The following is a 13,916-nucleotide window of genomic DNA, read 5'->3' as shown; positions in this document are numbered from 1 at the left end:
GACTATAGTAGTGCCTATAGACAAGACTATAGTGTTGCCAATAGACAAGACTATAGTGTTGCCTTTAAACAAGACTTTAGTCTGGCCTATAGACAAGACTAGCCTGGCCTATAGACAAGACTATAGTCTGGCCTATAGACAAGACTATAGTCTGGCCTATAAACAAGACTTTAGTCTGGCCTATAGACAAGCCTATAGTCTGGCCTATAGACAAGCCTATAGTCTGGCCTATAGACAAGCCTATAATCTGGCCTATAGACAAGCCTATAGTCTGGCCTATAGACAAGCCTATAGTCTGGCCTATAGACAAGACTATAGTCTGGCCTATAGACAAGACTATAGTCTGGCCTATAGACAAGACTATAGTCTGGCCTATAGACAAGTCTATAGTCTGGCCTATAGACAAGTCTATAGTCTGGCCTATAGACAAGACTATAGTCTGGCCTATAGACAAGACTATAGTCTGGCCTATAGACAAGACTACAGTCTGGCCTATAGACAAGACTATAGTCTGGCCTATAGACAAGACTATAGTCTGGCCTATAGACAAGACTACAGTCTGGCCTATAGACAAGACTATAGTCTGGCCTATAGACAAGACTATAGTCTGGCCTATAGACAAGACTATAGTCTGGCCTATAGACAAGACTATAGTCTGGCCTATAGACAAGACTATAGTCTGGCCTATAGACAAGACTATAGTCTGGCCTATAGACAAGACTATAGTCTGGCCTATAGACAAGACTATAGTCTGGCCTATAGACAAGACTATAGTCTGGCCTATAGACAAGACTATAGTCTGGCCTATAGACAAGACTATAGTCTGGCCTATAGACAAGACTATAGTCTGGCCTATAGACAAGACTATAGTCTGGCCTATAGACAAGACTATAGTCTGGCCTATAGACAAGACTATAGTCTGGCCTATAGACAAGACTATAGTCTGGCCTATAGACAAGACTATAGTCTGGCCTATAGACAAGACTATAGTCTGGCCTATAGACAAGACTATAGTCTGGCCTATAGACAAGACTATAGTCTGGCCTATAGACAAGACTATAGTCTGGCCTATAGACAAGACTATAGTCTGGCCTATAGACAAGACTATAGCCTGGCCTATAGACAAGACTATAGTCTAGCCTATAGACAAGACTATAGTCTGGCCTACAGACAAGTCTATAGTCTGGCCTATAGACAAGTCTATAGTCTGGCCTATAGACAAGTCTATAGTCTGGCCTATAGACAAGTCTATAGTCTGGCCTATAGACAAGTCTATAGTCTGGCCTATAGACAAGTCTATAGTCTGGCCTATAGACAAGTCTATAGTCTGGCCTATAGACAAGTCTATAGTCTGGCCTATAGACAAGTCTATAGTCTGGCCTATAGACAAGTCTATAGTCTGGCCTATAGACAAGTCAAGACAAGACTATAGTCTGGCCTATAGACAAGACTATAGTCTGGCCTATAGACAAGACTATAGTCTAGCCTATAGACAAGTCTATAGTCTGGCCTATAGACAAGTCTATAGTCTGGCCTATAGACAAGTCTATAGTCTGGCCTATAGACAAGTCTATAGTCTGGCCTATAGACAAGTCTATAGTCTGGCCTATAGACAAGTCTATAGTCTGGCCTATAGACAAGTCTATAGTCTGGCCTATAGACAAGTCTATAGTCTGGCCTATAGACAAGTCTATAGTCTGGCCTATTGACAAGTCTATAGTCAAGTAGTAAAGAATAGACAAAACTACAATCTGGACTATAGACAAAACTTCTACCGCTTTCCACAAATTAACTTTATAATTGTCCCCTTGAGACCACCTTTCCACCTCAATTGTAAACATATTGTGTAAATTTTATGATTTCTTTCAAAATTATCAGATTTGTCTGAATGTTTGTGGCTGATTTTGTAATATGATACCTAAACTATTATTGTTGTTATTACTATTGTGTTTTTTGTAATTGTTGTTGTTACTCTGCTTATTACACCATTCATACTCTAACGGTTGTTGCTCTACATTTAAATTTGTTATTATTTTTTTTTTTGTAAATTTATTGGAGCGCATGCGTTTTTTTCATATATTTGTTAGCTTTAATAACAATAATGTTATTGTTGTAGGTACTAACCAGTAGTGTTGGTTATTATTTACTCTTCTCTAACTCCCTCTATTTTTGAGATCTTTTTATCTGTGCTTTCAGTTTCCTCCCCCTACTACTCCTACTTTTTATCTTCAATTTATCGACCCCTATAATATAATAGAAAAAAATGTATATACACCAGTTACAAAGTATGTTTACTCGCGGTTTTTAATTTCATTATTGGAAAAATATTATGAAGTACTTTCTCTTTTTTATCTGTATTTTGTTGTTGGAACTATATTGTGCTGTTTGGAGGAATATTTTCAATTAATATTAATTGACAAAGTGAGAAATTGACTATTCAAAAGAAATATAGCAATAATAATAATAAACAATATACTATTTTGATGGACTGTCTGTCAAGGCTTATTGTTGGTGTTATATCTTAGTGTTGCTTGCTTGACATTTTCATTTTTTTTCTGTTATTTGTTTTATTGCTTTATTAAATTATTGTAACATTTATATTGTCTGGATTACATACTTCAGATATATTAGGTCAATGATGACTAATTTTAAGAGTCGTTAGACAAAGATTTGCTTATATACAAAGCAATATTAGTCTACTTAACAGAAGACTATATTCCGGACTATAGGCAAGACTGTAGTCGGGACTATTGTCTGATGTATAGACAAAACTGAAGACACTGGTATGGACTATAGACAAGATTATAGTCTCGACTATAGACAAGACTTTAGACACGACTATAGAAAAGACTATAGGCTAGACTATAGACAAGACTATAGACAAGACCATAGACAAGACTATAGACAAGACTATAGACAAGACCATAGTCTGGGCTATAGACAAGGCCATAGTCTGGCCTATAGACAAGACTATAGTCTGGACTATAGGCAAGACTATAGTCTGGACTATAGACAAGACTATAGTCTGGACTATAGACAAGACTATAGTCTGGACTATAGACAAGACTATAGTCTGGACTATAGACAAGACTATAGACTGGACTATAGACAAGACTATAGTCTGCGCTATAGACAAGACTATTGCCTGGACTATAGACAAGACTATAGTCTGGACTATAGACAAGATTATAGTCTGCACTACAGACAAGACTATTGTCTAGACTACAGACAAGACTATTGTCTAGACTATAGAAAAGACTATAGTCTGGACTGTAGACAAGACTATTGTCTGGACTATAGACAAGACTATTGTCTGGACTATAGACAATACCATATTCTGGACTATTGACAACTCTATAGTCTGGACTATAAACAAGACTATAGTCTGGACTATAGACAAGACTATAGTCTGGACTATAGACAAGACTATAGTCTGGACTATAGACCAGTCTATAGTCTGGACTATAGACAAGACTAGTCTGGACTATAGACAAGACTATAGTCTGGACTATAGACAAGTCTATAGTCTGGACTATAGACAAGACTATAGTCTGGACTATAGACAAGACTATAGACAAGACTATAGACAAGACTATAGACAAGACTATAGACAAGACTATAGTCTGGACTATAGACAAGACTATAGACAAGACTATAGTCTGGACTATAGACAAGACTATAGACAAGACTATAGTCTGGACTATAGACAAGACTATAGACAAGACTATAGTCTGGACTATAGACAAGACTATAGACAAGACTATAGACAAGACTATAGTCTGGACTATAGACAAGACTATAGACAAGACTATAGTCTGGACTATAGACAAGACTATAGACAAGACTATAGTCTGGACTATAGACAAGACTATAGTCTGGACTATAGACAAGACTATAGTCTGGACTATAGACAAGACTATAGTCCAGACTATAGACAAGACAAGTCTGGACTATAGACAAGACTATAGTCTGGACTATAGACAAGACTATAGTCTGGACTATAGACAAGACTATATAGTCTGGACTATAGACAAGACTATAGACAATACTATAGTCTGGACTATAGAGAAGACTATAGTCTGGACTATAGAGAAGACTATAGTCTGGACTATAGACAAGACTATAGTCTGGACTATAGACAAGACTATAGTCTGGACTATAGACAAGACTATAGTCTGGACTATAGACAAGACTATAGACAAGACTATAGTCTGGACTATAGACAAGACTATATAGTCTGGACTATAGACAAGACTATATAGTCTGGACTATAGACAAGACTATAGACAATACTATAGTCTGGACTATAGAGAAGACTATAGTCTGGACTATAGACAAGACTATAGTCTGGACTATAGACAAGACTATAGTCTGGACTATAGACAAGACTATAGTCTGGACTATAGACAAGACTATAGACAAGACTATAGACAAGACTATAGTCTGGACTATAGACAAGACTATAGTCTGGATTATAGAGTCTGGACTATAGACAAGACTATAGTCTGGACTATAGACAAGACTATATAGTCTGGACTATAGACAAGACTATATAGTCTGGACTATAGACAAGACTATATAGTCTGGACTATAGACAAGACTATATAGTCTGGACTATAGACAAGACTATAGACAATACTATAGTCTGGACTATAGGGAAGACTATAGTCTGGACTATAGACAAAACTATAGTCTGGACTATAGACAAGACTATAGACAAGACTATAGACAAGACTATAGTCTGGACTATAGACAAGACTATAGTCTGGACTATAGACAAGACTATAGTCTGGACTATAGACAAGACTATAGTCTGGACTATAGACAAGACTATAGTCTGGACTATAGACAAGACTATATAGTCTGGACTATAGACAAGACTATATTTAGTCTGGACTATAGACAAGACTATAGTCTGGACTATAGACAAGACTATAGTCTGGACTATAGACAAGACTATAGACTGGACTATAGACAAGACTATTGTCTGGACTATAGACAAGACTATATAGTCTGGACTATAGACAAGACTATATAGTCTGGACTATAGACAAGACTATAGACAATACTATAGTCTGGACTATAGGGAAGACTATAGTCTGGACTATAGACAAAACTATAGTCTGGACTATAGACAAGACTATAGACAAGACTATAGACAAGACTATAGTCTGGACTATAGACAAGACTATAGTCTGGACTATAGACAAGACTATAGTCTGGACCATAGACAAGACTATAGTCTGGACTATAGACAAGACTATAGTCTGGACTATAGACAAGACTATAGTCTGGACTATAGACAAGACTATAGTCTGGACTATAGACAAGACTATAGACTGGACTATAGACAAGACTATTGTCTGGACTATAGACAAGACTATTGTCTGGACTATAGACAAGACTATAGTCTGGACTATAGACAAGATTATAGTCTGCACTACAGACAAGACTATTGTCTAGACTATAGACAAGACTATAGTCTAAACTATAGACAAGACTATTGTCTGGACTATAGACAAGACTATTGTCTGGACTATAAACAATACCATATTCTGGACTATAGACAACTCTATAGTCTGGACTATAAACAAGACTATAGTCTGGACTATAGACCAGTCTATAGTCTGGACTATAGACAAGACTATAGTCTGGACTATAGACAAGTCTATAGTCTGGACTATAGACAAGACTATAGTCTGGACTATAGACAAGACTATAGTCTGGACTATAGACAAGACTATAGACAAGACTATAGTCTGGACTATAGACAAGACTATAGACAAGACTATAGTCTGGACTATAGACAAGACTATAGACAAGACTATAGTCTGGACTATAGACAAGACTATAGTCTGGACTATAGACAAAACTATAGTCTGGACTATAGACAAGACTATAGTCTGGACTATAGACAAGACATGTCTGGACTATAGACAAGACTATAGTCTGGACTATAGACAAGACTATAGTCTGGACTATAGACAAGGCTATAGTCTGGACTATAGACAAGACTATAGACAATACTATAGTCTGGACTATAGAGAAGACTATAGTCTGGACTATAGACAAGACTATAGTCTGGACTATAGACAAGACTATAGTCTGGACTATAGACAAGACTATAGACAAGACTATATACAAGACTATAGTCTGGACTATAGACAAGACTATAGTCTGGACTATAGACAAGACTATAGTCTGGATTATAGAGTCTGGACTATAGACAAGACTATAGTCTGGACTATAGACAAGACTATATAGTCTGGACTATAGACAAGACTATATAGTCTGGACTATAGACAAGACTATATAGTCTGGACTATAGACAATACTATAGTCTGGACTATAGACAAGACTATAGTCTGGACTATAGACAAGACTATAGTCTGGACTATAGACAAGACTATAGACAAGACTATACAGACTATAGACAAGACTATAGACAAGACTATAGACAAGACTATAGTCTGGACTATAGACAAGACTATAGACAAGACTATAGACAAGACTATAGACAAGACTATAGACAAGACTATAGACAAGACTATAGTCTGGACTATAGACAAGACTATAGTCTGGACTATAGACAAGACTATAGTCCAGACTATAGACAAGACAAGTCTGGACTATAGACAAGACTATAGTCTGGACTATAGACAAGACTATAGACAAGACTATATAGTCTGGACTATAGACAAGACTATATAGTCTGGACTATAGACAAGACTATAGACAATACTATAGTCTGGACTATAGAGAAGACTATAGTCTGGACTATAGAGAAGACTATAGTCTGGACTATAGACAAGACTATAGTCTGGACTATAGACAAGACTATAGTCTGGACTATAGACAAGACTATAGTCTGGACTATAGACAAGACTATAGACAAGACTATAGTCTGGACTATAGACAAGACTATATAGTCTGGACTATAGACAAGACTATATAGTCTGGACTATAGACAAGACTATAGACAATACTATAGTCTGGACTATAGAGAAGACTATAGTCTGGACTATAGACAAGACTATAGTCTGGACTATAGACAAGACTATAGTCTGGACTATAGACAAGACTATAGTCTGGACTATAGACAAGACTATAGACAAGACTATAGACAAGACTATAGTCTGGACTATAGACAAGACTATAGTCTGGATTATAGAGTCTGGACTATAGACAAGACTATAGTCTGGACTATAGTCTGGACTATAGACAAGACTATATAGTCTGGACTATAGACAAGACTATATAGTCTGGACTATAGACAAGACTATATAGTCTGGACTATAGACAAGACTATATAGTCTGGACTATAGACAAGACTATAGACAAGACTATAGTCTGGACTATAGACAAGACTATAGTCTGGACTATAGACAAGACTATAGTCTGGACTATAGACAAGACTATAGTCTGGACTAGAGACAAGACTATAGTCTGGACTATAGACAAAACTATAGTCTGGACTATAGACTAGACTATAGTCTGGACTATAGACAAGACTATAGTCTGGACTATAGACAAGACTATAGTCTGGACTATAGTCTGGACTATAGACAAGACTATAGTCTGGACTATAGAGAAGACTATAGCCTAGACTGTATACATGATTATAGTCTGGACTATAGACAAGTCAATGTTTTAAACTATTATATGTTATAACTAACCAACTAACTAAACTTTCCATCCCTGTTAAAAATGTTTCTTCATTCTTTTATATTCCCTCACTTTTATTACTTTCTTATTATGTACTTTCATACCTACATAAGTACATTTTTAACTCACTTATTTGTACTTAGTATTTGTTGTTTTTGTTATAACGTAATTATTGTTATTGTGCTTACTGTTTGATGATGAGTTTTTTTTCTAAAAACCAGTTTTTGAATTGAATACAAATTGAGGTTAAAAAAAGACTAATGAAAGAATTCAAAAAAAAAAAAAAAAAAAAACATGATTAACAAATAAATTTACTATATATACAGCAAAACTTTACAATAATAAAGAGGAGGGAAAAAAATAAAGAAAAACAAAAAGTTTTAATAAATAAAAACAATAAACACCGGCTTTTTGTAAAGTTAATTTGCAATTGTCATGATATAAGAGAAGTTGTAATACATATTTTGTTTAAAATTAGTAAAAGAAATTTAAATGTAACAAATTTGGTTTCAAAAGGTTTGGCTTAATAAGGAGTCAAAAGATATGTTCAAAAAATCTTTCAATTTTTACTTTTAGAAAGTTTTTGTTATAAAAATTTTATAACTTATTAGTTTTTTTAAGATTTTTTTATTAAACAGGATTTAAAACTAGTTTTAAAATGTTTAAAAAGCATGACTCATTCATAAATATAAGAAATGGTTTAATTTTCATTAAAACCTTAAAAATCCAAAACCTCAAAACTGACCACAATAATTGACACCTACTATTTTTTTACAATTTTGCAGTTTTTTTTTCTAAAAATAAAAACAATTGTTTTATTTTAGAAAATTTTGAATGAAAAAATAAAACATTGCTTTGCACAATATCTAACAACTCAACCAACCATACATTCCCTCAAACCATAAATGAGTCATGCTTAGTTGAAATGATAATTTATTTCCATTTGTTTTTACGAGCAAACATACACCCAAGTTTTAATACGATAATTTTTTTTAAATAGCAAGTAGAGATTGTTTAAAAAGAGTTTACAATAAAAACATACAAGTACGAATATATTTTATAAAGATAAGTAGACGGCAACAAGTTAATACAAGGGATATAAACATAAAAATCCATAGAGATATAAAATTTCTTATAAATTTTTAGAAACACAATAGGGAGAAGGGTTTTACTAGGTTTAAGCTAAGGTTTGTAATAAATTAAGGGTGATTTTCTGAAATGAGTTAGTGGTCAACATGTCCGTCCGTCTGTATGTCTGTACATACATATAAAGACAGTTAACAATGTCAATTATCCCTCTGTCCAATTATGTAGACATTTCTTATAGCAAGAAAGATCTAAGATGATTTGATAGTCGAAATGTCCATCCGTCCATCTGTACATCCATGTAAACATTGTGGAGAAACTATCGCTCCCAATTTTGAAGTTTATTCTATAAAATTTGTTTTAAAGCTATCGATTGTAACAATGATAATCCGGAATTTTACTAGGCATAGTTCTTCCGCAAATCCTAACCAGAAATTGAACAAATATGAAACGCATATGTTCTACTAAAATGTCGCATGTCCATCAGTCCTTATGTTTAAACATGTAAACTCTGCAAACAAACTACAGTATGCAAATTTGAAGATTATCCCAAGAAATTACCTTGGTGGCCTTTTATTGCAGCAAGGATGTACCAGAGCATTATTTGCCCTACTTTCCCCGCACATATCCTCCCGAAATTGCACATTATAATTGGTATATAGACCGTCCTAAACAACTTTACTTTCAATTCCCATTTTTGGCTTTTAAAATTAAAGGGTGTTAACTTTGTTACACATATTTGTCCAAAAACATATGTTAGGAAATGTAAATATTAAAATAAAACTCACCTGTAAATGCTCCTGAAAGCGTATGGGTAGTATTTGAGTCATTTTGTGCACCTTCTATAATAATCACTCTTCTTTTTTTAAGGAAAAAGTTTGACGTTTAGAGAAATGCCACACTGCAGTTATGTGTTGTATATTGTTTTTGTTTGTTTTCTTTTTTTTTTTTTTTTTTGTAATTCTTTTTATGTTTCCTTTCCACTTTTTTTTAATATTACTTGTATAAAGTTGTTGTTATTGCTATAAAAAGTCAATGAAAGATAATGTAATGTTATTAAAGTGTATAAAAAAAAGAAGAAAATAATACAAAATCTGTGAATGACACCAAACTACAGCAACAACAGAAAATTGTAATACGTGTTTTTTTGTACTCTTTCTCGTTCTCTCTTATAAGGTTAGAGAAAACAGCATATATATACGTATGTATGTACGTATGTTAGTAGTTATGTTTTTTAGTTAAACGTTCTGCTTAAATGATCTTTTACTGTTTTTTTCTTCTAGTTGTTGTTATTGTAACACGCACTTTTTTCTTTATTAACTTTAATTTTCTTTATTACGAGACTTTTTAAGGCACACACACACTTATACAGGTGTAATTTTTTATGGTAGTTTTTTATTTCTAAGAAATTCTTTAAAGAAATTTAATAAACTATTAAACAATTAAATAAAACTAAAAATTATTAGCTAAATATTGTTTAAAACTATTGTTTTATACAGAAATATTATTTTGTAATATTATTCAATCATTTTTAATTGCTTTATTAAATTACTAAAGAAATCTAACTAAAATTTTCTGTCAGTTTTCCTTTTGCCTATAACTGTTATAAGTTTTGTTTTAAATTATTTACACTTTATTTGTTGTTTTTTTTATAAAAAGTCAATTTATTTTATAACTTCTACTTTTATTTTCTAATTATTTAATTAATTTTTCATTTTTTTCTTGACACACACGTAAAATAAATCAAAGCCGCTTCTATGACAAAACTCCTAAAAATGACTGTCGTTTTTTTTGTTCTGCTTTTACATCGGCAAATGTCGTTAACAAAGGAGAACTGAGATAAAAAAAGTGGTAGTGGTGAATTTTTGATTTAATAACAGTGTTGATAAATGAGCGATTTGCCTAAGGGTATAGTATTAATAAATTTTCTTGCTAAAAATCTTAAAAGGAAATTAAAAGTGCAATTATTAAATTATAATTAAATCCCTTTTCTAGGGAAAAAATATATAACAAATATATGTAAAGATATTAGTTAACTTTGATTTCTTAGCGTTGTTTTGTGATAAAATTGACCACACTGTCAAAAGAGGTAACTTTGAGGCAAGTGTTGGTAAACGTTAAAATTTTAATGATAAATAACAAAATTAAAATTAGACAAAAAATATAAATAATTTAAAGAAAATAATAGGAATTTATAATTATAAAACCAAAATTAAAATTCTAATAGAAAAAAACAAAAACAATTTGACATAAAAACAAAACAACAAAAAATTACAAATTCACCTCAAAGTTTACTCATCCATTATTAAATACCGACATTTGATTTTTTTTGCATTTAACACAATAACACAAATTAATTAAACTAACATTAATGTTCAACAAATTTTCCTTAGAAAAAAACAATAGTTACTTAACTAAAAAGGAATTTCACAACATATATTTTTATAACACTTCCTTTTTATTTACAAAATAACATAAAATATTTCCACGTATGCCACATAAACAAATAACTGCAGAAAACATACAAAAAAACACTGGTTGTAAAACATAAGTAGAAGGAAAAAAAAACACCAGCATTTAGCACAAACCGCCCACTTTTTTCCAATCAAATCATTCTTCACTTCGACATATTTAACTTTGTACACCAGAGATTCTCTAACCCATAAAAACACCACAAGAGAGAAAGAGACAAAAACACTTTACAGCGTTTTAATATAATGGTATGCATTAATTGCACTCTTCGTTAAAGGGAAAGAAACATTTTTTTCTTCCTTCTTAAAGTAATTTTTATTTTCTTAATTTCTGTGTTTTCACGCTTGGTTAACAAAATAAATTTATAAAATTTCTTTTATTTGTTTACCCTTTAATGTTTTTAACAAGTTTTTTTGAATTTTCACTAGTGTTTTTAGTTGGAAATCGGTTTTTTCTCAAACGCGTAAAAACATATCGATTTGTACGTGAAAAATGACAGAATAAAAATGATAAAAAGTGATTTGTTCACTGTAGAGAGGTGAATTTTTGTTTAGTTTTTTTTTGTTGTTAGACAGTGGTGTGAAATAATTAGAGTTGCATTTTGCGTAAAAAATTTAGCAGCACTTTTTATGAGGGTCGTTGTGGAACAATTATGCTATATATCTTGAACGGGTTTTTATAAAGAAACTGTTATAATAAAGTTTTCTGTACAACAGATACATGGAAAAAGTATTATACAGAAATTTTTTAAAACTGTTAAAGAAATATGGAATGGATACAAAATATTTGCATGGAAAAGCTGTTATACAATAAATTTATATAGAAAAATATAAAAATTGAATTCAAATTAATTTTTTTATAGTAATTGTTTTTGAACTGTTATACAAATATATTTCCATAGAAATATTAAATGTTTTTCATAGATGTATAGAATGTTCTCTATAATAAAACTGTTATACGGAACACTCGAGTAAACCGACGCCGTTGGAAAATTCGTTTAACTCGGGTGTCTTTAATAGTGTTTTGATAAAAAAAGACGCCAAATTTTTAGCTTTTTTGAAGGAAATTTCTTATTTTTTGTGGAAATAACAAACAAATTTGGCAAATAAATAAAAGAGAAAAAATACTTTTGAAAAATGAGTGGTGTCAAACCAAAGGATTTAATACATGAAATCAAAATAAGACCGGGTATTTACAACAGAGATGTTTTGGAACATCCGCGCCGTGAGCACAAACATCAATTGTGGCTAGAGGTGGCGGAACGTTTAACGCCTGCCGAAGAATGGGAAAGCTATACAGATGTGGAAAAAGAGGCAAGAAGTAAGTACATGTTTGTTTTTAGTGGGACTAGCTTGTAAACTTTATTACTTTACCTTTTAAAGTGGATGAAATAGCTGGAAAATGGAAACACATAAGAGCCAACTATTATCGTGAGATCAAACTTATCGAAGCGGGCGAAGCTAATAAGAAACGTAAATATTTGTATTTTGATGATATGGAATTTATGCGCCCCTTTGTGGGCTACAAATTGCCACCCATGAAGAGGGATAAAAAATCCAACGATTCATTAGATGACATCGAGGAATTTGAGAATAATGATAGTGATATGGATTTGGAAACGCTGCTCAAGACTACCAGCAAAGCGGACGAGGAGGAGGAGCAACAGGAGGAAGAAGAAGATGTAGAAGAACTCAATACTAGTGTAGGAACACGCACCCGATCTAAACGTATAATTAAGCCCACACTTAAGGCCAAACAAAATAAACTAACCACCTCTAGCTCCCCGGTAGGCGGCAAACGCCTACAAAAAGAAGCTATTATAAAGAATTTCGATGTTTTAAAGAAATCTAATGCGAGCGCCAGTAATCCCTCCTTTAAAATACGTGATGGTGATATTTCCTTTTGTCTTTCACTAGTGCCCACTTTAAGGAAATTGGGTGATAGCCGCAAATTGAGAGCCAAAATAGAAATTCTTAAAGTTTTACATCGTTATGTGGAACACATTGAAAAACGCAGTCTAATCAATCGCTCAAATGCCAACAGCAGCAATCATAATAACTCTAGCAAAAATCCAGCAGACTTAATAGAGGAAATGGCTGATGATCATTCGGATCATGAGTATGGAGAGAGTGGTATTAATGTCAAACGTGAACGTGGTGATCCCTTAAATGGGGGTGAAGGTGGTGGTGGAGGTAACACCAAAACCTGGTGGACTTAACCTATAAGCAAAGAGAACAGTTAAAAAGTGACCAACTTAAAATCTGGGTTAAAAAAAAACATGAAATAAAAATTCTTTATTTAGTTAAGTTTATGTTAAGTATATTTAGAATGATGATTAGAATGTTAGATTGACCGAAAATGTATAAAATTTAATTTAAATAAAAATACTTTTGATTTTGAGAGTAACCTATACTAATTGCGCATAATACAAGCTATGGGATAAGCTTGTAATCTTCGGTCAAACTCAACATGAGAAGAATGATTGAATGGGATGAGATGAGTGACACTAATAATGTTGATGAGTAATTGTAATAAGCTCCCAAAATTTAATACTTTTTTCTTTTAATTTCTTTAGATTGGAATATTATGCGGTAGTATCTTCTTAATACCTGTATTCGTTAAGAATTAAGTACAATATTCCTCTATATCCTTCGAAATTCTTCCAAAATTCATTAAATTAAAATATATATATA

At 32.7% G+C, this 13,916-nt stretch overlaps 2 protein-coding genes across 4 annotated transcripts in view; one reads left to right on the top strand and one right to left on the bottom strand.

Annotated features, from left to right (window-relative positions):
• The window catches only part of LOC119601064 (clathrin heavy chain), a 36,277-nt gene extending 24,508 nt beyond the window's left edge, over nt 1-11,769 (bottom strand). The window contains exons 1-3 of one of the 3 annotated variants that reach the window (XM_037951766.1): nt 10,382-10,532; nt 9,891-10,162; nt 9,540-9,773 (exon numbers count right to left, since the gene is read on the bottom strand). In XM_037951766.1, the coding sequence (XP_037807694.1) occupies nt 9,540-9,581 (42 nt within the window). In that variant the 5' untranslated portion in view covers nt 9,582-9,773; nt 9,891-10,162; nt 10,382-10,532. Of the gene's footprint in view, nt 1-9,539; nt 9,774-9,890; nt 10,163-10,381; nt 10,539-11,611 lie in introns of those variants that run through there. The other 2 variants (XM_037951764.1, XM_037951765.1) reach the window with 2 other exon arrangements.
• A 442-nt stretch (nt 11,770-12,211) lies between these two features.
• Nucleotides 12,212-13,633, top strand: LOC119601059 (transcription factor Adf-1-like). Its single transcript, XM_037951760.1, has 2 exons — nt 12,212-12,543; nt 12,606-13,633. The coding sequence occupies exons 1-2, from the start codon at nt 12,360-12,362 to the stop codon at nt 13,439-13,441; spliced, it is 1,020 nt and encodes a 339-aa protein (XP_037807688.1). The 5' UTR covers nt 12,212-12,359; the 3' UTR covers nt 13,442-13,633.
• The last annotated feature ends 283 nt before the right edge of the window (nt 13,634-13,916 follow it).

This window comes from Lucilia sericata, unplaced genomic scaffold (assembly GCF_015586225.1).
Source record: "Lucilia sericata isolate MDLA Ls3-8-SP2 unplaced genomic scaffold, ASM1558622v1 Contig000141F_arrow, whole genome shotgun sequence".
Taxonomy (NCBI): Eukaryota; Metazoa; Arthropoda; class Insecta; order Diptera; family Calliphoridae; genus Lucilia; species Lucilia sericata.
Note: the sequence above shows the minus strand (reverse complement) of the source record. Positions and strands in the feature narration are given on the sequence as shown.